The sequence below is a fragment of the Kryptolebias marmoratus genome, linkage group LG15 (genome assembly GCF_001649575.2).
Source record: "Kryptolebias marmoratus isolate JLee-2015 linkage group LG15, ASM164957v2, whole genome shotgun sequence".
Taxonomy (NCBI): Eukaryota; Metazoa; Chordata; class Actinopteri; order Cyprinodontiformes; family Rivulidae; genus Kryptolebias; species Kryptolebias marmoratus.
The window spans coordinates 26,645,171-26,669,833 of NC_051444.1; the positions used below are offsets into that span (position 1 = coordinate 26,645,171).

Below are 24,663 nucleotides of genomic sequence, written 5' to 3' on the forward strand. Positions count from 1 at the left end.
GGGGAAAAGGAGAAAAGAAGGGAGGCAGCTTAGGGGGAAATGTGAAGAGAGGATTGTGGAAAGACAAGAAAGACAGGGAGAGAGGGAAATGAAAAGAAAGAGGCCATTAATTTAGTGCTGTGGGAGGGATCTGAAGGTTACTGAGCTCTCCCTGCCAGGCCCTCCTGGGTTGACTGATGCCTTTGTGAGGAGGCCAGGAACCGCACACACATGCTCACTTACACACACATATATATATATGTATGCTCCAAGAAACTTTGGGTTGTGGCAGTCCAGTTTTAGAAAAAAAAACTGACACACCAACATACAGATGGTCATTAATGGACTTCAAAGGAAGAGCAAAATGGAAAACCTTTATTTATTCCTTTTTCTGGTATAGCATTGCTGTGATGTGTGTGAAGATGCAGTGGGTTTTTTTGTTATATATTGGTGTATTGGGAAACAGAATGTATAGACACTGTCTGTGTGACCTTTTTTGTACAGATGCTTGTTCATAGTGTATAATAAAAGTTTAGTAGGATAGAATGAATGTTTGGAGGATTTTATTACAGCTTATTCCTGCAATAAAGTTCTAAAGTTAAGCAAATACCAACGGGTAATAGATTTAATATGCCTTTTATTATCTAAAAAGATATGGTTAAATGAAGTTCCTGGGAAATTTTGATGACATTTTCAGTGTTCGCTTCAAATTCTTTTTATTTTATTCTATTTATTTTTATGATGATGACTTCTGTTGAGAAGCTCCTGATAGATACTAGTTTCCTTCAGAGCTCACATGCCATATATACATATATATATATATATATATATATATATATATATATATATAACTTGTGCTTATTTAAACTCCCATGGTCTTCGAGTCAAACGGACCTGAAGTTACAAGGGCTTCTCTTCCTCTGTTCAGTTACGAGGGCTTGAAGAGGGTTAAGTGACATGTTGGTGTCTCACTCAGCTGTGACTATTGAAGACCAGTTGGCAACTCGAAATTACGAGGAAATGGGTACATTTTAATTTTCAGCCTAACCGATTTTTGAGCTTTACCGACCAAGCGACCAGAAAGGCATACATCCACATTTTGAATTTTTGAAAATCCCAGCCTATTTTCATGCACATGGGTTGCAAATCTGTATTCTAGGTGTACATTTTTTTTTTTTTCATTGCCTGCCATGGCCCACTTTGTACCCACCTTGGCAGCTGCCCCTACATTTAAATTTAATCTACAGGGGTACAGTTTTGAAATGAAGATGAGCCGATTTGGACCATTTAAAAAAAAAATAAATAAATAAAAATAAAACACTGTCTGTCATTGGTGTGGTTAGGTTTAGGATCAGGGTTAGGCTACAAAAATGAATTGAAGTCAATACAGTGTCCTAATAAGAATAGAAATATAAACCTGTGAGCATGTGTGTGTTTCCAGCTATGAAATACAAATTCACATCAACTACACTATGTTTCAATCACATCACATCATTTCTTTAGTTGTAAATTACCAGCCGAAACTAGACGTGCGGTATTAGAGAAATGGAGTGTACTGTTCTTGTAAAAAATTAATTAAACAAAATCCCTAACAGATCATCTAACTTGACATTTCAGCATGTGGCGATTGTCTTCCCAAGCTTTTGTCAGTCTAGCTGTCAGGAAGTGATAAAAGATAGTGTTGATTCTCAAATGGATTTGTTCTGAAAATAGAATCACAGTCCTGTTGTGTGTGTAAACTGATGCCTTCTATATTTTCCCTCTGAGTGTTGTGCTGCCAGAATTCAGATTGTGATTTTTTTTTTTTTTTTTGATTTTTTTTTAAGTCTGTGAAAAATCATGATTGATTTCACTTCTGATAAACTGAGCGTGCCAGATTAGCTCTGACCTCCTCTTCCTCCCTGTGCTCGCAGGTGTTCACGGCAGCACGGATTGTTCCTGTGGGAGAAACCACTTCACATGTGCGGTCAGTGCTTTTGGGGAGTGTACCTGCATTCCTGCTCAGTGGCAATGCGACGGAGACAACGACTGCGGAGACCACAGCGATGAGGATGGATGCAGTGAGTTTTTGATTATTTATTCTCATCAAAATTCACCCATTCAAACATTTTTTTAAACAACATTTAGTCACTAAAACTGATCATTTTGACAGTTAATACTACTTGCTAACTGGGTACAATCTTATAAGCTACGATCACATGAAAAGATGACATTACACTGCATCCTTCAGACTGAAGTAGAGCGCATTCTTTGATATTCACAGTTTTCTGTTTGGAGCTGAAACAGTCCACTCAAGAATCATTTCACACAATACTTAGTGCTGATTACACCTCTTTCCAATGCATTTAAAATAGTATGTTAACAGGTGTTTGCAATATTTGTATATTAGAGTAAAAAAAAAAGTTTTTTTAATCTTTTTGTTTAAACGTTTTTCTCACATGCTTACGGTTTGGCATTTCTGAATTATGAAGGAAACTCACAATTCGTCTTGAGCTGTGTTTCAAATAAGACATTCCTTGGTTTTTTTCCACCTCACAGACTAGAGATTAAACAAACATATTGGCCTGATATTTCACAAAAAATAAAAAATAAAAGTACTTTTGTTTCCAGTTGTCCCAGGAGGGGCATGGTTTGCGGAAACCACTTTGATTGGTCTTGTTTCTGTCTTTCTTTTTTCTCAACCATCTTCAAGAATAAATGAAGAAAGAGCAATATTTGAAAAAAAAAAAAGTACATCGTTTCACTTCAGTTTTGTTTTGATGCACCAGTAAAAACTCCCACACTCAAGTCCAGCTCTAGAAGTAGCTGCCACGTTGTATAAAAACTTTAGCTAACAAATAGTGTATTTTATGATTTATTTCCTATAACCTACTGTGCATGATGACAGTTTAAATTGATTCTATTGCTACAACAATAGCCTTGTTGTGCAACATCAGCAGAGACATCCCTAAGTCGAAGTCAAGCACTAAAGTATCCTCAGTTGTTTTTGTCTCCTATAACATAACTGTGTCATACGTTGATTAAATTACTAAAGTAATTACAGCTTTTAACTTTTCACGAGTCTGCACTAGACTGTCATCCAGTGAAACTGAACTCAAATTTTAAAATCAATTTTAAATTGGAAAAATAGCATTATTTGAAGGAATGCACATCTACTGCCACCTTGGATGCCAAGAAGTTCAAAGATGTGATCTCTTCATGCTCGGACTATTTTTTGTGGATGACTCTGAGCTTCTACCACACCAAAGATCAGCTCAATATCCGTAAAACCGACAGAGGCATAGCCAGTTTTGTGTTTGCCGAGGTTGATACGCTATGGCGACCATCGTAATTCTAGTTGGCTCCAGTAGTTAATCAGTTGTAGATGTACAATGAATGATTACTTCAGGAGAATTAGGTTTATGACATGCAACATCGAAGAAATTTGACAACCATGACATCTCCACAACATCCAGAGCCTTCAGCAACCCAGGGTGAATCTCATCCACCCCTGGCACACTGCCACCGGGGAGTTTTTTTACTTCCTCGGTGACCTCTGTCAAGGTAATGGACTCGTCTTCCCCTGAGTGCTCAGACTTTGCCTCCTCAAAGGTGGACATGGTGGTTGGATTAAGGAGATCCTGAAAGTGCTCCTTCCACTGCTCAACAGAGTCCTCAGTCCGGGTCAGCAGTTCCCCACTCAGACCAAGTATGGCCTGGGACAGGGCCCGCTTTCCCTTTCTGAGTCGTCGAATGGTTTGCCAGAACCTCCTCCAGGCCAGCCGAAAGTCCTTCTCCATGGCCTCTCCTCCAATGCCTGAGTTTTTGCCTCCACAACCACAGGAGCTGCAGTCCCTCTGGTCACCTTGTACCTGTCAGCTGCCACAGGAGTCCTCTGGGACAGCCAAACCCTAAAGGCCTCCTTCTTCAGCTTGTCGGCCTCCATCACCGCTGGTGCCCACCAGCAGGTCCTTCGGTAGACGGGCACCAATAACCTTCAGGTCACAGCTCCTAGAAGTCGCATCTGCAATACAGACCCTGGCTTGTTTAGATTCCATGTCCCTTGGTTCTAGAATAAAATTAAAACAAATTCAGGTGTTATTGTGGTGATAGGATTATACTGTATGAACAGAAATGTCATTTGCATTGCATTTAAATTGATATGAGTTATAAAACTTAATCTTGTAAAAATACTTTTTTTAGTAGACATTATATGTCCGCTCCTTGAGCAAGGCATTAGATTACCATCATAAAGCAAAGAGTGGTTATTTTTGGCAGCTCAGTGGTGTAACGTTTTAAATTTGTGCAAAGAAAAAAAGAAAGTGTGCTCAGTTTCCTCACAAAGTATTTTAAAAAGAGAGAAAAGAATACGGCTATTGAGCTCCTTCGGATCCTATCGTTACCCAGTGAAATCGTGAATGGCTCACTGGTCAGGAGGGGTGATATTTCTCAGCAGAGTACTTTCCGTGGTGCATGCCCCAAGCACAAAAAATAAATAAAAAATAAAAATGCTTGAGTGACTTTTGGCACCAGATGAATTTTGCCTGGAGGTTAGTCTTGGCAGCAGCAGTCAGGAGTGTTTTCCTGCAGAGCATGTCAGTTTGTCAAGTGGAGGAGATCTCCGCTGCTCTTCTTTTGCACTTCTGCGTATTGATGGGGAGCCATCAATGAGAGGGTCTTTATTCTTCTTGCTGCTCGCTCTTTGAGCACAGAGACAGATGCTGGCCTTTTGTCGGCCACTTCCTCCTCCTTGTTTAGACGTGTTTGTGTGTGTGTATGTGTGTGTGTGTTCCTTCTCAGTCACTCTTCTGTCATATTAAGCGCTTAAGGGGTTGGAAGAGGGAATGCAAAGTGTTATTGATCTCGGGGCTAGTTGAATGTTTAGTGAGTCAGATTGCCACATATTGATTGGGGGTACGTTACTTATTTAAAGAGACACATGGAAGCAGCTGACCGATATCAGAGGATCTAGCTAGACCTTCCTAATCCATTAGTACTGTATGATCGATTCTCTGCTTTTCCACTCTGTGGCTGAGCGATCACTCTTTTAGATGCACCTCATTCTTTTACCAGCAGCTCTCATGTCAAATGAATCTGTTCTGTTTAAAAAAAAAAAAAAAAAAAAAAACTCAGGTGAGCTCCAAGAAAATCAATGTGAATTTTACATGTCCCAAAATGAAAATGCAAATATTTTTAAGTTGTTTTTTTTTTTTTTGCCTTTTTATTGACCTCCCCCAAAGAGCTATATATTGTCAGTAGTGTGTGTTTGTTTGATTTGTCTGTGCACAAGATTACTCAAAATGTAATGAATGGATTTGGTAAAATTTTCAGGAAATGTTGAGGTTGTCTCAAAGAATAAATGGATTACATATTGGTGGTGATCAGGATTACTATCTGGCTTCTACGATTTTTTTTTTCTTTTATGACCCTATAGTCTAAGCGGAGGTTTGCATTTTGAGTTCCTCAACAGTGATGACATCAATGATTACATCACATGATGATGATGATGCCATCAGTCCCATTGTAATGTCTCAGTAATAAGAGATCTTGGTGGTTTGCACTCTGAGTGTTTCTATTTATTTATATTTTTGTTTTCTGGTTTTACTTTTAGCGTGTCAGACTTGTCAAGTAATTTACTATTATGGTTTGTTTAAACAAAAAATATTTCCTAAAATAAATAAATAAATATATGAATGAAAGAAAGCATTTAAAACCAATTGTTCTCTTCAAACAGCCTCTTTGAAATTGGACCGTAGCTCTTTTGTTTGGCCTCATCGTTCTGTTTGTAAAGCTCTGAAAGGAAGTTGATGCCCCGCTGAGGTAGTCAGCGGATGTAGTGAAAGAGACAAAAGTTTGCATATTTGTATGTATGGGAGAACCAATATGGCGGGACACAGACACAGACTCTGTCACTTTCTTGATCATGCTGCTCAGCTGTGTTATTTGAAACACAGGTTAGCCTTCTACCTGTGAAAAGGGCTAGTGATACATTTAGAAAAACATCTTGTTCACTCCAAAAGTGAAGCTATAAATCCTACAGAACATCTAAAAAGGATTGCAATATTTTATTTCATAAATATGAAACTGCAGTTGTGTATATTTGCAGTAGACGTTTATTTTACTTTAAAGGTTTCCTGCAGGTCTTAGATGTACTTCCCTGTCAGATATAATAAACATCAGCTAAATGATTGCGTAACGCTTGTGCGTTTTTGCTTTTACCAAATTAAAAATAAAATGTGTGTATGTGTGTGTGTTTCTTTAGTTCAAAAACCATTTAATGCAGACCAGAATAGAGAAAGAAGTGTTGCTGAGGAGAATCGAAGCCCATGTGACTTCTGCACTGACTGAACGAACAGGGCCAAATCGTAAAACTAAAGAGCAAAACTTTATGGTTTTTAAGAGCGTTCTCTAAACACAGCGAAGAATGAAATTTTCGGAATAGCAGCTTCAATAAGTGGACGGCGGAGATTGATTTCCAGGATTCAAATTGGCCGACGAGTGTGACCGTGAGAATGCAGAATGGCAATGAACGCACGCGGGGAAGCACAGAGAACCGTGTCTCTTCTGCTGAATCCAAGCAGCGTGGTATGTGGCATCCAGAATTCTTCTTTTGAACTTTAATGTATTTATCATTTTTACCAATTTACCAATTTCCAGACAAAGCCCAACTGTTTTGGAACACCATGGAAGGAATGTGTGTGTGAAACTGGGGACAGTTGGAGGGCAGGCTGACTGTCTCTGAAAAGCGATCTAATTACAAAGTGGAAATCCTGTAGTTTGGACCTATGGTTGATGTGTCTTTTATGTGTGTTTGAGCCTGTGTTTTTTACTTTTTCTTTTTTTTTTTCGCTTGTGTTCTACCAGATAAAATTTTATAGCTGTACAGAGACCAAAGAGGGAGTGGAGGAAAGTTGATGAGGGACTTAGAGGAGCATTTAAAATGTTTAATTGAGCCGGTGTGTGTGTGTATGTTTAGGAAAGTGATCTGGAACTACGATCATCAGTGCAGGAATTCTACCTCACTCTGCTGGAGCTGCTGATGGGTGTAGTGAGGAAGAAATGGACTTTACAGCCATGTGTTTTCCTCTTAAACCTCCTGTAACATTGACCTGTTTGTACCGGACCACACTGGGTGAAGGGGTCTTAGCTGGGTGACCATAAATCTACCACTTAAAACAAAACATTTAAAGTTAAAGGTCCGTGCCTGTGTGTTTCCAGGGGACTTTTCTTTTGTCAAGGGATTCCATTCATTCTGGTAAATGTGATGTAGTAGAGTTTGTGGAGATGTCTTGTGCTCTTGATTGGCAAGTAAAGAAAAAAGGGTTTCACATTCTTTTTTTGTGTTGCAAAGTAACTTGGCTAAAACAAACAAAACAAAAACAGTTAATAATGCTAAGAGACCAATAAATGGTAAGATTGCTTTGCAGTTGTATGGTGCCCAAAGAGCAAAACTATTGCACAATTAAAATGAAAGCAGCATTGTTGGGATACATGTCACCCACAGTCTTGAATGCCAAAATTTTAAGCAAAGATGTTACACAATTTGTTAGCACTTGGAATATGTGTTGGAGCAGACTCTCAGCTACTCCCTAGCTAGATTTTAGCTAAGTATTTGTAACAGTGACTAGGTTATAACCATTTATGTGTTTTGTTAACATTGCTAAGTTGTAGATTCCATCTTGAATTGGATTGAAAAGTTATTTAGATGCACATGCAATGATTACTTTCTCAGATTTTTATCAAATTTCATGCAGTGGTTCATGAGAAAAGTTGCAAACAGGCATACAGAGTCAACTCCAATAGTTCATGTCAAATTTGAAATAATTACACAGGCATTTACATGATCATGGCAGTGGAAGATCATTGTCCTGTATGGTAACAGTGATGGACAAGGCTAAGAAGTAGGAATAAGCAGTGATTTTCAAATATCCAAAGTCTAGTTAAAATGGGCGAATTTCAAAGAATTAATGCGACTGTCACTGCCGTCTTTAATTTAACATCTAGTTGTGGCACGCCAAGTAGTTTCCCAACTGTGTTTTTCCAATCCAGGTGCTTCTTGTGACATAACACATACCACCAGCACAACCTCCAACCTCCAACCCCAGGCACTGGTCCTATATCATGAACTGGCTGCTGAGATTAGTGTATGTTAAGACTACTTCCTCTACTTTTTTTAAACAGTTTGTTGTCGTGCTATAACAATTTGCTCTTCATGACTAAAGAACCAAATAAGCGCACATTGTGAGAAGCATAAATTACTGCAAGTTGGTTTAAATTTTGGTTAAATATCCAAAGCAAAATCCGATAATTATTGACAAAGTTGAAGTGTTTTTGCCTAAAATGCCCATCCCTTCCTGTCAGTTACAATGGGCCGTCTTTAAATTGTGCAAAAACGCACCAAATTGTTTTCACATAGCCCATTGCCAACTAATATTTTTTCATGTTTTTTTTTTTATGAAATTAAATGAGGAACTTTTGCCACAGGAAATCCAAGTTTTAAAATACTCTTCAAACCAGATTTTATAATCTTGACAATTAGGCTAAGTGTGAATTGCAACCAAAATGGTAAACATGTATTAATTTGTCCCAAGCTGTACAACTGACATTTCGTATATTTCTTTCACTGAATACTAGTGTCTGAGTTGGAATATTGCACTACAACGATGCCAAGAACTGCTTGGTACTGACATTGATTGAACTGACTTCAAGATTGCCTCAGTCAACAACCACAGTCAGGCTTAAATGTATTGCTGGCCAACGCTGTGCCCTCTGCCTCAGCATTCCTGCTATGTCAACAGAGTTCTCATTAAAATGACCTGTTTTTTTTTTTTGTTGTTGTTGTTTTCCCTGGACCAGTGTGTCTCTAAACACTGCCTAGACAAACCCAGACTCCCTGTCTGAAACACATTTGGTTCTCTCCGTCTCGCTCGGTTCTACCATCATAGAGTAGTTTTTGAAGGTGAGAGAATAAACCAACAGATCAAGAGTTCGCCAGTCTGGTACCAACACCCACATCGCAGCACACCGTTTCTCCCTTTCAAGCTCTGGTCTTATTCAGTTGTGAATTTTGGCAACCTGCGATTTTAATTTCTCTATAAAAGCCTCACCAAGTAAATCTAGGGGAAGATTTATATTTCTGTAAAGACTTTTTTTTTTTTTATTTATTCTTCTTTTGCTGCAATCCTGGCTGCAATCAGATAAAAGTCGTGCTTGAAACATAAGATGGAGGAAAAAGTGTAAAACATTTTAAGATGGAAATAAATAAACGGGATATATGTGATCACGTCACATGTTTCAGGGCCTGACTGAAGTATGTTTAATGTAACATTTTTTGTAGTTCGTCGAAAGTGTGTCGATTTCCTCACCTCACCAGTGGAAGAGCTGGTTACTGGGCTACACATCTCAAGGACAGAGGACTAATTAGCTGTGATGGAATTTAATGAAGACATTACTCAGACGCTTTATCTAATTAATAATCCCCCTTATTTTTTTTTCTTCCTGTTTTTCATTGACACAGCTGTCTGAGCTCTAGATGGTATACAGACACACTTTATTGTATTTGATAGCAGGCCAACCTTATGGGCTGAGTTATGTCTGCAGTGAAGCCTTCGCTCCATTGGAGAAGTACATGTTTATGTTCTTGGCAGCATTTCCATAACCATAAACTCCCATAAGGAGAATGAAGACTACACGCTGCTTATGTGGATCTGGTTCTTTTACGAAATCCCATTGAGGGCTTATTGTGTTGAAGGCTGTTCATTCAGAGGAGGCAAAGTGGAAAGTTAATGATGAAGGACAGAAAGATGTCTGCTTCGTGTTACGGTTTGTGCTTCCAGCTAAATCTTTTTTTTTTTGCTGCTTTCCTCATGATGCGCCTTGCTCAAGCTCCTCTGTGACCGATCGTGTTGTAGACAACTTCTGCGTTGACAAAAAAAACAAGTCAATGCAACATGGATTTTATTTGGACGAAAAGTGTTTGAATGAATTGAGGTTTTCACTGGACACTTGAGCAAATATACGGAGTCATTCCAGCAGTTTAGACCGCCAGATGTTTTGATTTGAATTGGGCCTGTTTACTCTTTGATTGTATAGTATCCTGATGTATCGTTTCAAACTGAATTAAACTGCAAAAATTATAGAGACATTTGTAAAAAGACAAGAAATCAAATAGACCATGCAGAGCAGTGAAGGTTAACACCAAGGTTTTACAATTATAAAAACAGGAGTAATGTGTGTATTCCTTTTTAATCCAGTTTTTTTATTATTATTATTAAGACAAGTTAAAAGTGCATTACAGTAGTCTAAATGAAAGGAAACAAAGGCATGGATAACGATCTCCAAATTGTATTTTGACACCATCCTTCTTAGTTTTACTATATATATTTTTTTAAATGATAAAACCAGTTTTGAATCAGCTGTTTGGAATGACTCAAGTTAATTGATTGGTCACAAACAACATCCAAGTTTGTCAAACTTAATTTAACAGCAGAGTGTAAGCAGCCAGTTTGTCGCCTAATTTGTGGAGCCATGCTGTCAGGGGCAATGATCAGTCATTCGGACTTATCAGAGTTTAACTGAAGGAAGTTATTTTTTTTTAACTAAAATATAGCAAATATGCAACATATGGCAAATCAAAAAGCTTAATCATGCTCGGATAATGAGGAAAGTGTTTAAGTCTACTACTATCTTATTTTATTTTTTTTTTTTACTTTAAGATTTTAGATGAATGAGAACACTAAGTTTATAGACTTTATGTACTTGTATCTCCCTAATTCACCTGCTACTCTGCTTCTCTAACCTTTCATTTCTCTCTCTTTTTTTTTTTTTTAAAGTATCGGACAATGGAAATATTCAGCACACACTGATGCAGGATATTGAGAATAACTGAAACCACAGTAGATAAGACGCAACATCTGATATTTCGCCTTTCGTATCTTTCCGGCTCATCCCGCAGGTCATCTTTCAAAGCATTTTTTCTTTCAGAATTTGCTTACGTTGAACTAAGTGCACCCACACACACACACACACACTTGTAGATGTATATCAGCTACAACCCATTTATTCACAAGGCAAAATAATTTAGTCTTGCACAACCTGAGCTTCTTTGAACCCAGCAGGACTTCAGCAGTGTGTGTGTGTGTGTTGTCGTCAGTGTATGTGAGATGAAATGGAAAAGGAAATTTTCTGTTGTGTGCGAGGTTTAAAGCGCTGCGTGAGTTTTGGGTTTCTGTCGGCTCACACAGGTCTGTGAGGTTTGGGAAATCTGTGTGTGCTGAAGACTCTTATAAACACCTCACAGGTAAACGGAGACATTTTCAACACCAACTTGTGTGTGCCCTCCTTTGGATGAGTTTCTAGTTATCTGCGAGGCTCAACCAGACTACTAGATGCTGTCTGTGTACTATTTTTATAGGAGAAGTTGTTTGACCTGTTTTTATGTTTTTATTGAGGATAAAAAATACCATTTGAAAAGGTTTTGCTTTTCCCTGGTCTTGTAGAATTACACTGTATGTACATATTTCTTGTTCCTACAATTCAGGGGTAAAAAAAGAGGTCGTTCACCATTTTTGACAAAGGAACAAGGCAAAAACAAATTTGTGTTGTCAGTTGCTTAGCAACAGTGTCCTCAGCTTCCTTTTAACCGAACATCAGTAGTTATACTTGACATTGTACCTGTATTTGGAAATCGCAGTTTGACATTTTCAATTAAAAGCAATTCACTCTTTTAAATTGAAGACCTAAAAAATATAGAATTTATCCTGTAAAGAAAAAAAAATATTTTGCAATTTGTCAGACCTATTGGGCTTTATATGAAAAACTGGGGAAAAAAACTGAATTTAGTTTGATCACATCAGAGCATTATGATTAGAGATCAGAGTAGAAAACCTCATACATAAAAGAAATTGCCTAGTTTTCTTATTAGGGGTGGTCAATATCCTGGTGACTACCAGTAAATCAAATGTTGTCCTTTGTTGAGGACATTTGTAAACCTGAATGTCTCCCACCCACAGCATACAACTGAATTAACTCCTTTTGCCATCTACAGAGGACATTTAGGGCTTTTCAATGATACCAAATGTGAAGGTAAGAGGCTAATTACCTTATAGAGATTGGTAAATTAAAAAAAAAAAAAGTGATTGGACAATACTTTTTTTTCTGGTAGTCAGGAGGCTATGGCAAAAATATCATAAACTTTTTTTTTTCTTTTATTGTCTGCATTTCTTTATATATACTTTTCCCTCTCTTTGGTGGTGGTGAAAAGGGTGTTAAGTTTTGTAAGTAGGAAAATAGTAGTTTGATTGCATTGTTGGACTCAAAATAGTAAAAAAAAATAAAAAAAATTGAATATGACAGTTGCATTCATTATTCAGATTTGCCCATTTTAACTGGACTTCAAATATTCAAAAAGACCCTGGTCATCCCTGATTATAAATGTCTTCTTTGACTCATTGATGAGGAGGAAGAGGGTTAGGAAGATGTTTATTCACGATTATTTTTGTCCTCGGAGGTTTTGCCTGACACTTTTTAGCTTGACTGAGAGTATAATTTTGTAAAGCTTCACATAAAACAGTCGTAGTTTATTATTATTACTTTTAATAGCGATCTAATTTATTCCATTCATGCAGCACACAGTCTGTAACGAATTGACATCATGTTTCTGCTGATGTGTCGTCCTTTTAAAGAGTGACGACCCAAATAATCACTTTGATGTGACTGCTTATTCAGGTCATCACACAATTATATGTTGATAAAACCTACTGAACGGTTGTTTATAGCTATTGTTCAAACATTGTTCCGCTGTAAACTTTGCGTTTAGTGTAGTAGAAATTACAGGGTGCTACAAAAGATAGAATGTGAGCTATAGACAATACTCCCATTTATTTGCTTCGGCACAACACATTCTAATCCTTTACAGTCTAATATCTCCCACTCCCAGTTGCAGCAAACCTAGAATGATCTAAACACCACAACCTATACTTCTACCTGCCAACTATCTCATCATGTTTTCACTTCTTTTGAAAAGTTTGTTTGAAATATACGGGCATCTTACCATTGAGTTTGTCTTAGGAGAAAGAGTAAGGCTTTTATATAAATTTTGACGCGTTTCTGGCTTCATGAACAAAGCCAAATTACATATGTTTTTAATCAACAAACTTGAAACTATAGTTCCCAGAACCAACCAATGAGGAATGAGCACTCTGTGCTTTCAGCACAACTGGTTTTCGCAAAGGCTTTGACACAGCTTCACTCTCAAATATGAACCAGCCGCAAAGAAGTAGCCCCTCTGTCCTTTAATCTACCTCTCTCCACAGTTTCAGCCAATCAGACAGCAGCTTGGGACCGCAGGAGCAGAGAAGATTAGGACCCCATCCCCTTCGTCTCTCCGTGTTGCTTCATCTTTTCCTCCCTCTGCCCTTGCATCCCTCCTTTCTCTGCCCTCTGACCACAGGAAACCCGCACGGCCAACTCCGTTTTCTTCCCCCCCCCCAAGACTTTCTCATTTCTTTCACACTGTGCGGTTGAATGTCTTCCTCCTTTTAGTTTGTCCTTTCTCCTGCAACCTCTCCTTTTGTCATGTTGTTTCTCTTTATGTTGCAAGCTTCGGCCCTAGTTGTTTGGACACATTAGCATAATCCTCCCCCCCTCTCTTTCTTCCATCGAAAGCTCGCTTCGTGCTTTTCTCCACCTCCCTCCTAAATATTTACTTCCTTCTCAATAAACCAGTCGGACACACTTGTTCGCGCAGAAGAGGGCATGATTAAAGGGTGACCGAAAGCAAACAAAGTGACAAAAGTAGAAAGAGAAACAGAGGCTGCTAGTTTGTTTCTCATTCTGTCTTTATCAGTCATGTACACAGTTATTAGAGTACTTTTTAAAATGGCTGTACTTTAATAAATCCAACAGACGTTATGTTTTTTTTTTTCCCCTTTTCACAGACAGCACAAAGTTTGATCTCCATATGATTTTATACTTCATTTCACCTATTGCTTCCCAATATATTCTGAAACAAAATCAAGTAAACCGTTGTAGTTTTCAGTCCTTTTAATAAAGACAAACTTAAACATTATCATGACATTTGTTGGTCTGATTGCCAAATAAAATTGAATTTGGCAACTATTAACCTGCTTTAATGTTTTCACTGTGGAACCATAAGTTTTTAGTTTTATTATCAATGTGTGTGTTTATATCAAAATAATAAGTAATAACTTTTACCCTGAATATACTGTATGTTACACAGAGACTTTTAGGTTGCAACCATTATGGATGTACTGATAAAGAGTGACAGAAAAACTGGAGAAAGGATTATCAGCATACTGTTTGTGACCACCTCTATTAAGGCAAAGGTGTGTGTCTCCTACATTTTCAAGTAGGAGAAGCATCAGCATTGCTTATTGCCTGCTGCCATCAATGGAGTGTGACAGTGATTATCGCCTGTATCTGTGTGGGTGTGTGAATGCGATTGTGTGTCTGTTGGCAAAGTAACTACTGGATGAAATTCAATGAAAGTCTCAGAAAGTAATCATTGGGTGTACATCTTGAGCTGATCAACTTTTAGAGTCAACCTGAATCAAGATGGCAGCCACAGCTAATCAACCTTAGCAAGTACAAAGAATGACTCTATTTCCGTCAGTGTTACAAATATTGAGCTAACATTTAGTGTGGTAATAGCTAAGAGTCATCCCCCAACACATACTTAAAGCGTTAACAGATCGGGAAAGGTTTTTGTTTAAAAAGGCTGAGCATCCTGAGCTTGGTTCTGAAGGAGGTTCCTTCCTGGTAAAAGGGAGTTTTTCCTTTCCACTGTTGCCAATGTACCAATGGCTTTTATAGTGTATGTGAATGTTTCTGTACAGTGCACTAAGACGACTTTTGTTGTGACTTGGCGCTATATAAATAAACTGAATAGAATTTAACTTGGAGTTGACCCCAAAGTTCATGTCAATCTGTTCTTTTGCAAAGTATTTCATGAACCACTGGACAGATTTGAATGAAACACTCAGATTGTTATCCCTAGATGTACAAATAAAATGTAAAAATGGCTATTACTTTTAATTTTACAAATATTGTATCCCCAACACATACTCCAAGAGCTAACCAACTCCAGAAGATTTTAGTTTAAAACATTGGCATGCAAGGCAGCTTTTTTATTTTTAAATTGCATTTCTAATCTGTTACTAGCCACCATTCTCTTAAGATTTTTTTTATTTTGTATTTTTTGTAAAAAGCATCATAAACTGGTCTTTCCAGGACTTACTGTTTACCATGATGGTACATGATGGTACAACGTGCTTACAACCCCAGATTAAATGACGACTTTGCATAAATCTGAAGTTAGATAAGTGCGTTCATCTAATGTCACCAAACAAGACAGGCGACCACAGCTGTGTTTGCTTTAGCTGAATTGTCTTTGTGTGCCAGAGTGCATGTGTGGGATGTTTACTTGAGCTCCTCTTAATTCGTCCTATTGTCTGTAATCAACAGCCCTGGAACACAGATTTGATCCTTTGTCCTACGGTTGGCTCTGGGATGGCTGTGCTGACACAACTTGACGTCTTGACCGCTGTTTGACAGATTAGCAAATAATTTGATACGAATGGCCCTGGTCACCTGAGAATACGTAATGATTCTGATTTTTGTTTTGATTCAGTCAGGTCTTGGATTCTACTTGTGTACACATTGTTGGTAGTAGCCCAAAATGAGGGGCTCAGTAAGATATTTAACACTGAGGAACGTATGATTTTAATTTACCATGTGACAGAACATTCAGATACTCTTTCAATATTATGCTGAGGCTGTTTTAAAGTGTTTTCTGTCATTCAGTCTTGTTGAGGTGTGGGTTGCACTGATGACAACAGTTGAGTGTTTCTCACTGGCATGAAGCACTCAGCAGAGGTTTGCCATGGCAACAAAGAAATGTTACTGTCTTCATCTGCCACGATGGGCATGCAAAGATGGCTCAGTTGTAAATATTTCACACACTCATGGGTGCCTGCTGTTCATTCAGTAAAAGCATTTAATTTTGTTACACTATACATGATGCAAGTATTTGTAAAATTTTAAAATTTTATCTGAAATGATGCAGTGTTCAACTAGCATGTAGAGGATTTTATGACCCTTTTATAAGAATCTTCAAAAGTAGGGTATGTTAAGTTTCTATTGCCGGGGCAGCTATAGCATTTATATATATTTTAGTTAAATTCTAAATTATAGAAACATGAAGGGCAATGGATACATTTTCAAGAATAGAGCCAACAGAAGAGGGCACTAACTGTTCATTATTGTCCACTGCCAAAAAGTGATTACTGGATATACAGTTACAGCTGATTTACACCCATTCAGGATGACTGCAACAGCTAAGCAACCTTAATTGTCAACAAAATTGGCTTTAAACCAGTCAGTTTTACAGATAATAAGCTAAAATTAGGTGTGGTAGTTGCAGAAAGTCATTCCTAAAACCTATTTGAACGCTACTCATTGCATGACATCTTTACCTAAAACTTTGACAACTTCACAACTTTTTCTGTTATCAGAATATCTCATTAACCACTGGATGAATGTTATTGAAATTCTCTTAAAGTCATCAATTGATGTACTACATCTTAGGCTAATTACCTTTTGAAATCAGTCTAGTTCAAGATGGCCGTCCCAGCCAATCAACATTAGCCAACACAAAAATAGGTATGTCTCAGTCAGTTTACACTTCCCCTGCCACCTCACAATATTGCTTGAAATCACACATAACATTATGCTTAATTTTTTGAGCGAAACAACTGTAACTTTGTCATTTTGCAACAAAAGACTGTCTTAGTCTAAAACTCTGGCATGAAAGGTGGCAGGCAATAAGAATTCCTTTAAGACTTAAATTTTATTCAGTGGTTGCAAAAGGACTTCACTATAGAATAAATCTAGAGTGAAATCATACTTCATTTACATAATATCTAAAAACTTTCTCAACAAATTTTTGACGTTAATTTCCTTCTTTTTTATCGAATTACGGCACCTATTTGAAGACACATTAGGACTGCATTGTTTGAGTCTGCTCAATCATCATTTCAGGTGTCAAAAATGGCTACATTAAAACCACCAAGCTTGACAGGTTTTGACCTTGATAAACCAATGTTTGATTTCATAATGGCTACATGTTTGTATTTCATACAGTTTATGGTCCCATCACGAAACAATCCCATCACAGACCATGTAGTAATTACACTTTACCCTAGTGCACATTTTTCCAGTTTTTCTATAAAGGCTACGTTTTTCAGATTCATGTTTTTATCTAAACACAAAGACCTTAGTTTAGGTCTTGGTTTGTGACAATGTCAACATTTTATCCACTACACAACATTGTCCACTTTCAAGTCTGTTGACTTGGCTGCAAATATTTATATAGAGGCTAAATGTGTGTAGGTATTAAAAAAAAAGAAAAAAAAAGTATCTCTGTCAATATACAAAGGGTAGATCTGTTTGACGAAGTATGGGCTAATAAATTGCAGTCTCAACAATGTACTTACTTTGTCCTTATCAAGTTTTACACAACTGTTAAACCCATTCTTTTAGTAACTCACAGTATTCCTCACAGCTGTGATCAATCCTAACATTGGAACACAACTTTTTGATACATTTTGCATTTGGACTTTGTTTCCTTTAAAAAAAAATGAGTCTGGGCTTTTTCCTGAACCGCACCGGCGACTCGGGACTTGTTGGTTTTGCTAATGTACATAGAATGCAGGGACGTTCCAACATAAACTGCCCTTCAGTTTCATTTTGTTGAGTTTTTGTGAACTCCCTGCAGTAGTTTTGTTGTTATTCAGCCCTGTCAATTTTGCAAAAAAAAAAAAAAACCTTAGAAGAGAAGGATGAACTTATTTGGTTTTGAATATTCGTTTTACTTTGTGTACCAGATCACTGGAAAAAGGTCATCGCTGTTGGTCTTCAACAACTGATGCGCTGAATAGTTAAACATGCTGATGACAGTAATGTTATGACTGAGACTTAGCAGGGAATCTATATGTTATAGATGGGAAGGGTAGAAAGAGCCAATCGCAGAGCTGCTGCTGGACACAAGGCCAACAAAAACCCTGCTGGCAGAGCCCCTCTGCTCTGTCGGACTGAAATATGTGCTGGCTGCTGACCAGAGCTGCATATAATCAGATAAGCCACCACTGTTGGGATCAGCTACGAGAGGAAAAATAAAAATTAAGAGAAAAACAGAATGAGCAGAAAATGTGGAAAAGAGGCTTTTGTGCAACGCAAGAGAAAAAAGCTAAAAGAGACGTTTCACTGCTTTTTACAGTACGCACCTCTTCTTCATTTGTTTTTACCATTAACTTGAGTGGAAATGAACTAAATCACTCATTTGCATGTGCTCACTCAAAAAAGTTGCATGTTGATTGCTGCCAAAATGCATAAAGCTCTTAACTGGAAACAAATCTGTTTTTATCAATTTAGAACCTCAAGGCTTAGTTCTTTAAAAAAAAAAAAAAAAAAAAAAAAACTTGCCTGCAAGAAAAATGAATGATCACAGTATACATTCAAGGATAATAACAAGAAAGACAAGTAGAAAGAATCTAGTTACATGCAAAATACTTGTAATAGGTATGCTGTTATAAATTACATTGTCCCTGTGCCTTTAGGCCCATAACTACATCAACACGGTCAATTAGATCAAATAAAAACAAATTTATTGAAACACTTGGGAGGTGTGTTTATAAGAGCCTAGCCTTGTGAAACAAAGAAAACGACCAAGCTGATGAAACCCAATAATGGCCTCAGAACACCCTCCTCTTTTGCTGAACACCTACTTGTCTGATGTCCACATCTGTTTTTATCTGGTTCTCGCCACCTATCGTATGTCCATCCTCCACCCTCTGAGCTAGTTCGTTAAACGCCGCCGAGGCAGATATATTGGTCCCATTAGAGCCACTTAATTCAGCTGCTCTATAGTAAAGGAGAGGCCATTAACTGTGCTGTTCAAGGCCACTTAAAGATGAGCACATTCATCTTCCTAAAGCCACACACAAGCATATGCAAGTCGCACATGCACATCCTTAGAGATGTCGGAGTCAGAAAGAATAACACCTGTACAGAAACTAGGATTCTTAAAAAAAAAAAAAGTAAAAAATTGCCAAAACAAAACATTAAGTTAGCCTGACATCTGCACCTGAAAGTGCATCAAAGTTTGGATACTCATATCGCTCTTATGCGGTACGTAGCACTTGGAGTATGTGTTGTGACTGAGTCTCAGCTACTACCACATGAAATTTTAGCTCAGTGTCTGTAAAACTGACTGAATTGTTGCCATGCTTGTTTTCTAAGGCCAGTTGGCTCTGGTGGCCATCTTGACTTGGATTGGCTCCAAATGTTACTTAGTTGCAGAAGTCGATCCACTGATTAGTTTCATTAAAACCTGCCTAGTAGTTAACTAGATATTTTTGGTAACAGACTGAACAAACTTGACTCCAAAAAATTTAAACTGAAGTTCTTGCTCAATCTGGTTGCACTCAAAATATGTGTTGTGGATCTGTCTCAGCAACTACCACAAGTTTTAGGTCAATATCTGTTTTAGTCATTTTTTTAAACTTTGTTTTTGAAGGCCAATTTACTTTGACAGACCTCTGTATTACCACTCCAAATTATATGATATAATTTAGTTGTTAGAAAATAAAAATGGTCGTCATCAATATGTTGTTAAATAATTTGCTATAACAGCCATGGAAGTAAAACACCACTTTTCCAGTTAGTCTGGTTTTTCCTCTGGCTGTCAGATAAGAGGGACTTGTGTTGATGGGACTTGCAGGTATGTGTGTGTGGGTTTCTGTGGGAATGGCCATGGAATGCTGGTGGGAATTCTGTAGCTCGGATGAGAAAAGTCTACTGTTGAAGGTCAGGATGTGTGTTTTCTTGTTTGTGTAAGTGTGTGTGTGTGTGTGTGCTCTAATACGTGAAGCTAAGAGCTCCCAGGGGGATAAATGTTCGCAGGGAGTGTTTTTAGAAAGGCCTTGGCGTGTGACCGAGAAAAACATTTTGTATGTTTGAGTTGCTGCGTCGTTTCCGAGTGTCACCTCAGAAAAGGAATAAACTCGATTGACTTGCTTTTGATGTTTGAGTGATTCCAGAAAAATGCGGACGGCAGGGCTGCCTGATTATCTGAGAATCTTAGGAGCAGGAAATCGAAGACGGAGCAGTGTGTTGCCGTGCACCTGTTGTGCAGGTTTGCTGACACATCAAGTCTGTTGATGCTACTGGGGAAAACCTCCATCTCCTCATTATATTAGCCAGTATGCAGTTCGCTTCTTACGTATGTTTCAGGTAACTAAAGGGTGAGTATTTGGGAGGCTCTTGTTAGTATGATTAATGTGTGTGTGTATGAGAGAGAGAGACTCAAAGGAATGCAGTGGTAGTGCAAAGAGCAGCACTGAGGTGGCCAGAGTCTGTGCCGTAAAGGAGATCAAAGTGCCGACAGACCACATCAGCCTTCCCAGCCAACTCCTCACTGATCCACCTGATATCAGAAACAAACCAACCTTTTTTTGTGCCTGCGTGTACACGAGAAGGAGTCGGATCTTTATCGCGCACCTCCAGCAGGCGAAGGCGGATAATTATGTTTCTCGCCCGTTTCGGTGTTTGTGCGTGTGCGCGCATCTGTCTTTTACCAAAACATCTCATAAACCACTGGTCAGACTTTAATGAAACTTCCAGGAAATAACCACTTGATGTATCTCTACAACTGATTAACTTTTGGAGTCTACCCATTTGAGCATGGCCGCCACAGCCAACTGACCTTGGCTAACACAAACATGGCTATATTTCAGTCAGTTTTACAGATATTGTGCAAAAGTTCTGAGCGTGAAATCTCACATTATCGTGCTTAACGTTATTTTTTGAGGTTTACCAAAACGGCTACAACTCATTTATCAATTTTAAAATGGAATTAACTCTAGTCATGAAAGGCAGCAGGTGATATTCATTCCTTCACGAATGCTAGGCCTCTAGTTACTAACATTTTTGATACTTTTTTTATATTTTCCATTTTATTTGATGAGGCAGTTCTGCACCTCAGGTCATTCGTAGCGTTTACTTGTGCAGCAACGTTTTGTTTCTGCACCTATGGATCTTGTTGTGTGTGCATGTTCACACCGTAAACCCTCTTCCTCTGCAGATGAGCTGAATTATTTATTGAAATGTTTAGGATCAGCAGTTTTCCTGCTTTTGTTGTTTGAGCTGACGTCTGCTCAGAGGCGCGTCTAAAATACTGCAAACGGGCTCGGTTAATGAAGCCTTCTCTCCAGGTGAAGTGCTCTGACTTTACCTGCAGGCTCGGAGGAGTGCTTCAGATCATCAGCAGATATCCTGCTGCAGATAATAAATCAGGAAATCTGACTTCGCTGGGAATCGCTTATAGCTGCGCTTTAATTTATGTACTCTTGAGTTTTGTTTTTTGGAAATAACCTTTTCAACTGCAAATAAAAGTTACAATTATGCCTTTAAAAAGGGGTGCTATCGAAGAGGGAAAATTCTGAATCCAAATTAACTTGGTGTGTTTTAAATTATCCACTGGATCCAATATATATTTTAGTTTTTATTAATTTAAAGAATGCTGTCTTGAATAATCTATCATGTATTTAATAGAGATAACATGAGGGGATGGAAAGGAGAGGAATAGAGAACCCAGTCCTGCAGAGATGGGCTTAAATTGGCTTCATTATATTCACTTTACTATGAAAAAAGCCTAAAACCGTAGCACAAATATTTAAGTTTTAGAATCTAAATCCATGTATTGCATCACATACTTAAACAAGTGCTGAATGAAATTGTACATTTTCTTTAATTTGTTACTATTTTATTATCACACACTGCCATAAAAGGTGGGGAGTCATGTAATTGCCTGTGTCTATGTATGTTTTTCTGTTAGCAAATTGTCTTATGAAGCACTGCAAAGATTTTAATGAAACTGTGAGAAAGTAATCATTAGACTTACATCTACAGCTGATTGGCTTTTGGAGTCAGTCCAATTAAAGATGGGCACCATGGCCAACTGACCTTGGAAAACACGAAAGTGGCTATAAGGCAGTAGATTTTACAGATATTGAACCTCGATTTAGTGTGGCGGTAGCTGAGAGTCATTCTCAGCACATACTTTTGAGCTCTACATATTCCACTAGAAACTTTAAACCCTTGGCATGAATCAACTTTGTCTGTCAGTAAAATATCTCATGAGCCACTGGGTGGATTTTCATAAAACTCATAAAGTAATCATTGGATGTACATCTATAGCTGAATAACTTTTGGAATGAACCCAATTCAAGATGGTTGCCATAGCCAAGTGACCTAGAAAATCCCAAAAATCTGTATAATTTAGTCAGTTTTCTTGGTATTCAGCTATAATTTGGTGTGGTAGTACCTGATAGTAGTCTCCAACATATACTCTGAGATCTAACAGATCATTCAATGTTTTTGTTAAATCTAACATGTAAGTCAGTGGACGATATGCTTTCCTATAAGGAGTTCTATGTGTATATATTTTTAAATTTCGTTAGTTTTTTTTCTTCAGATTCAGGTCATTGTATTAACATTGTATTCAGGAATCAACTAGAATGTTTTTTACATCTTAATCGTATTGTATGACTCAATACCTGTCTGCAATCACATTGGAATGACTACAACTTTACAAATCTATTATTTGCTGTTAAATCTTTTTGTTTACTTATGTTATAAATACATTGCAGTTATAGGATTTCTCTCTCTCTCTCTTTCTCTCACACACACTTTGTTGCACTGTACTGTGTTCACTGTATCACTTTTAAACTCACGTTTTCATACCTTTCATATGGGAATGCTTAAACCTCTAAAATCACCCTTTTTTTTTGTTCCGTTTTCCCAATCAATCTGTCTTATACCACTCAATGCTCCACTTTTGTCTCATTTAATTTCCTTGGCACAATAAATACATAAATGAGCCACTTGCTGCTCTGCTGTCGGAGCTCAAAATGAGTTGGGGAGAAAATGCCATGCTGTGTAAATCTCCGAGCTGCCGTTTAGTCCAAATGAAAACAGGAAAAGCAGAATCTACACTGACTTGAGCGCTGACAAAGAACCAGGCAGCCAGACAGGAGTTCTACAATAATATCTGCCCCTTTGTGTTTCTACCTTACTAATGTAATACCCATGCAGGGTTATGTGGGTCAGTGGGGGGTTTACCGCCCCTGGAGAGTAGAGCCACACCCTAACACACTCACACACTTGCGCACACACATATACATACACTTAATTTACTCTGAGCTCCCACTTGCTCGCCTGTCTGCCTCGCTGGTTAACCCTCTGCATGACGTCATACATTTTTCATAAAGTCTGCGCGGCACGGTCAATATTTCATATCTGCTATTGACAGACGAGCGAAAGACCACTGTAAAAAGTTGCTGCTGTTTCCTTTCCTTCTCCCTTTTTCACCCCCCTCCCTCCTCTCTGTTCTGTAATTAAATTAGCTCTGTCTGCAAATGACAAAGAGCCAGTCATTCGGGGTCTGCTTAGATAGCGAGTAGCTGCACTTAAAGCGGATATGAAGTTAGGGAGGAATTCGCTGAGCTGAGCTCACCGCTGCTCGCTGGCTAAGAAAGGTGGGGAAGATGAGGATGCGAGAGTCCAGTTCCAATTAGGGCTTCAAGAAGGACGAGTCCAGATAGAATCAACCCATCTGCATTTAGATTATTTGTCAAACCCTGACCTTTAATGCAGCCAGTGGCCGTGCAGGAGCAATATCAGAAAGATTTATTCCTCCCACCGTAAAGAGCATCAGCTTTTTGTTCCTGTAGTTTATAAAAATAATAAAATGTTGGTGAATTTGACATTCCTTTTTAAATGAACCTTTTCTTCAGCGACTTGGGTTTTACAAACATGCCTAACATGAGCCACGTTATTGTTCTAAAATACGTGCAAAAAAAGATGTTCCTGGATATATTGTATGATTACAGGATCGCCTCTCGAATGAACTCGTTGCTAATAAATGTGTCGTCTTCACTTGTGTGCTCGCAGTGCTCCCCACCTGCTCGCCACTGGACTTTCACTGCGACAACGGCAAATGCATCCGTCGCTCCTGGGTCTGCGACGGGGACAACGACTGCGAAGACGACTCTGACGAGCAAGACTGCCGTGAGTGCAACTCTCCCTCCTTGACAACACAAACAAACCGTTGCTTTTGCATTGATGTCATGTGTCAACGACTCGCACACACGCACACAAAACGCACACTCGACCTCCTCTGTCAGATTCAAAGGGAGAGTTATTGAAGTGGACAGATGTTTGCGGCAGCCATGTGCAGTGAGACGTTTGTTTTGAGTCTGACGGAGTTGCCTTTATGCCTCACTCGCACATTCAAACACACACACACACACACACACACACACACACACACACACAGAGTGACAAAAGTTCAGTACTCCCACTGTCAACACACAAGACCTTTTATATTCTCTTCACTCTGTTTCCCTTTTGACTCGGTGTGTGTCAGTTCACCCCAAAATACCTCTCGGTTGCCAGTCAGTCGAAATGTGGACGGCAGCAGGTGAAATCAGCAGCAGGTCTATTTCTGAAATCATATTAATGTATCTGAGCACAGCTGCCTGGTGAGTGTGTGTGCTGCTGTACTTCCATCTTTGTAAGAGGATACTGTGCAGTTCTACTATGAGGATGTTTATGGAGAGGAAGACA

The 24,663-nt window shown here is 38.4% G+C and overlaps 1 protein-coding gene across 5 annotated transcripts in view; it reads left to right on the forward strand.

Annotated features, from left to right (window-relative positions):
• Positions 1 to 24,663, forward strand: part of lrp4 (low density lipoprotein receptor-related protein 4) — a 126,168-nt gene that overhangs the window by 53,774 nt on the left and 47,731 nt on the right. For all 5 annotated transcript variants that reach the window (XM_017414264.3, XM_017414260.3, XM_017414263.3 and 2 more), the window contains exons 2-3: positions 1,893 to 2,039; positions 23,989 to 24,105. In XM_017414264.3, the coding sequence (XP_017269753.1) occupies positions 1,893 to 2,039; positions 23,989 to 24,105 (264 nt within the window). The remainder of the gene's footprint in view (positions 1 to 1,892; positions 2,040 to 23,988; positions 24,106 to 24,663) is intronic.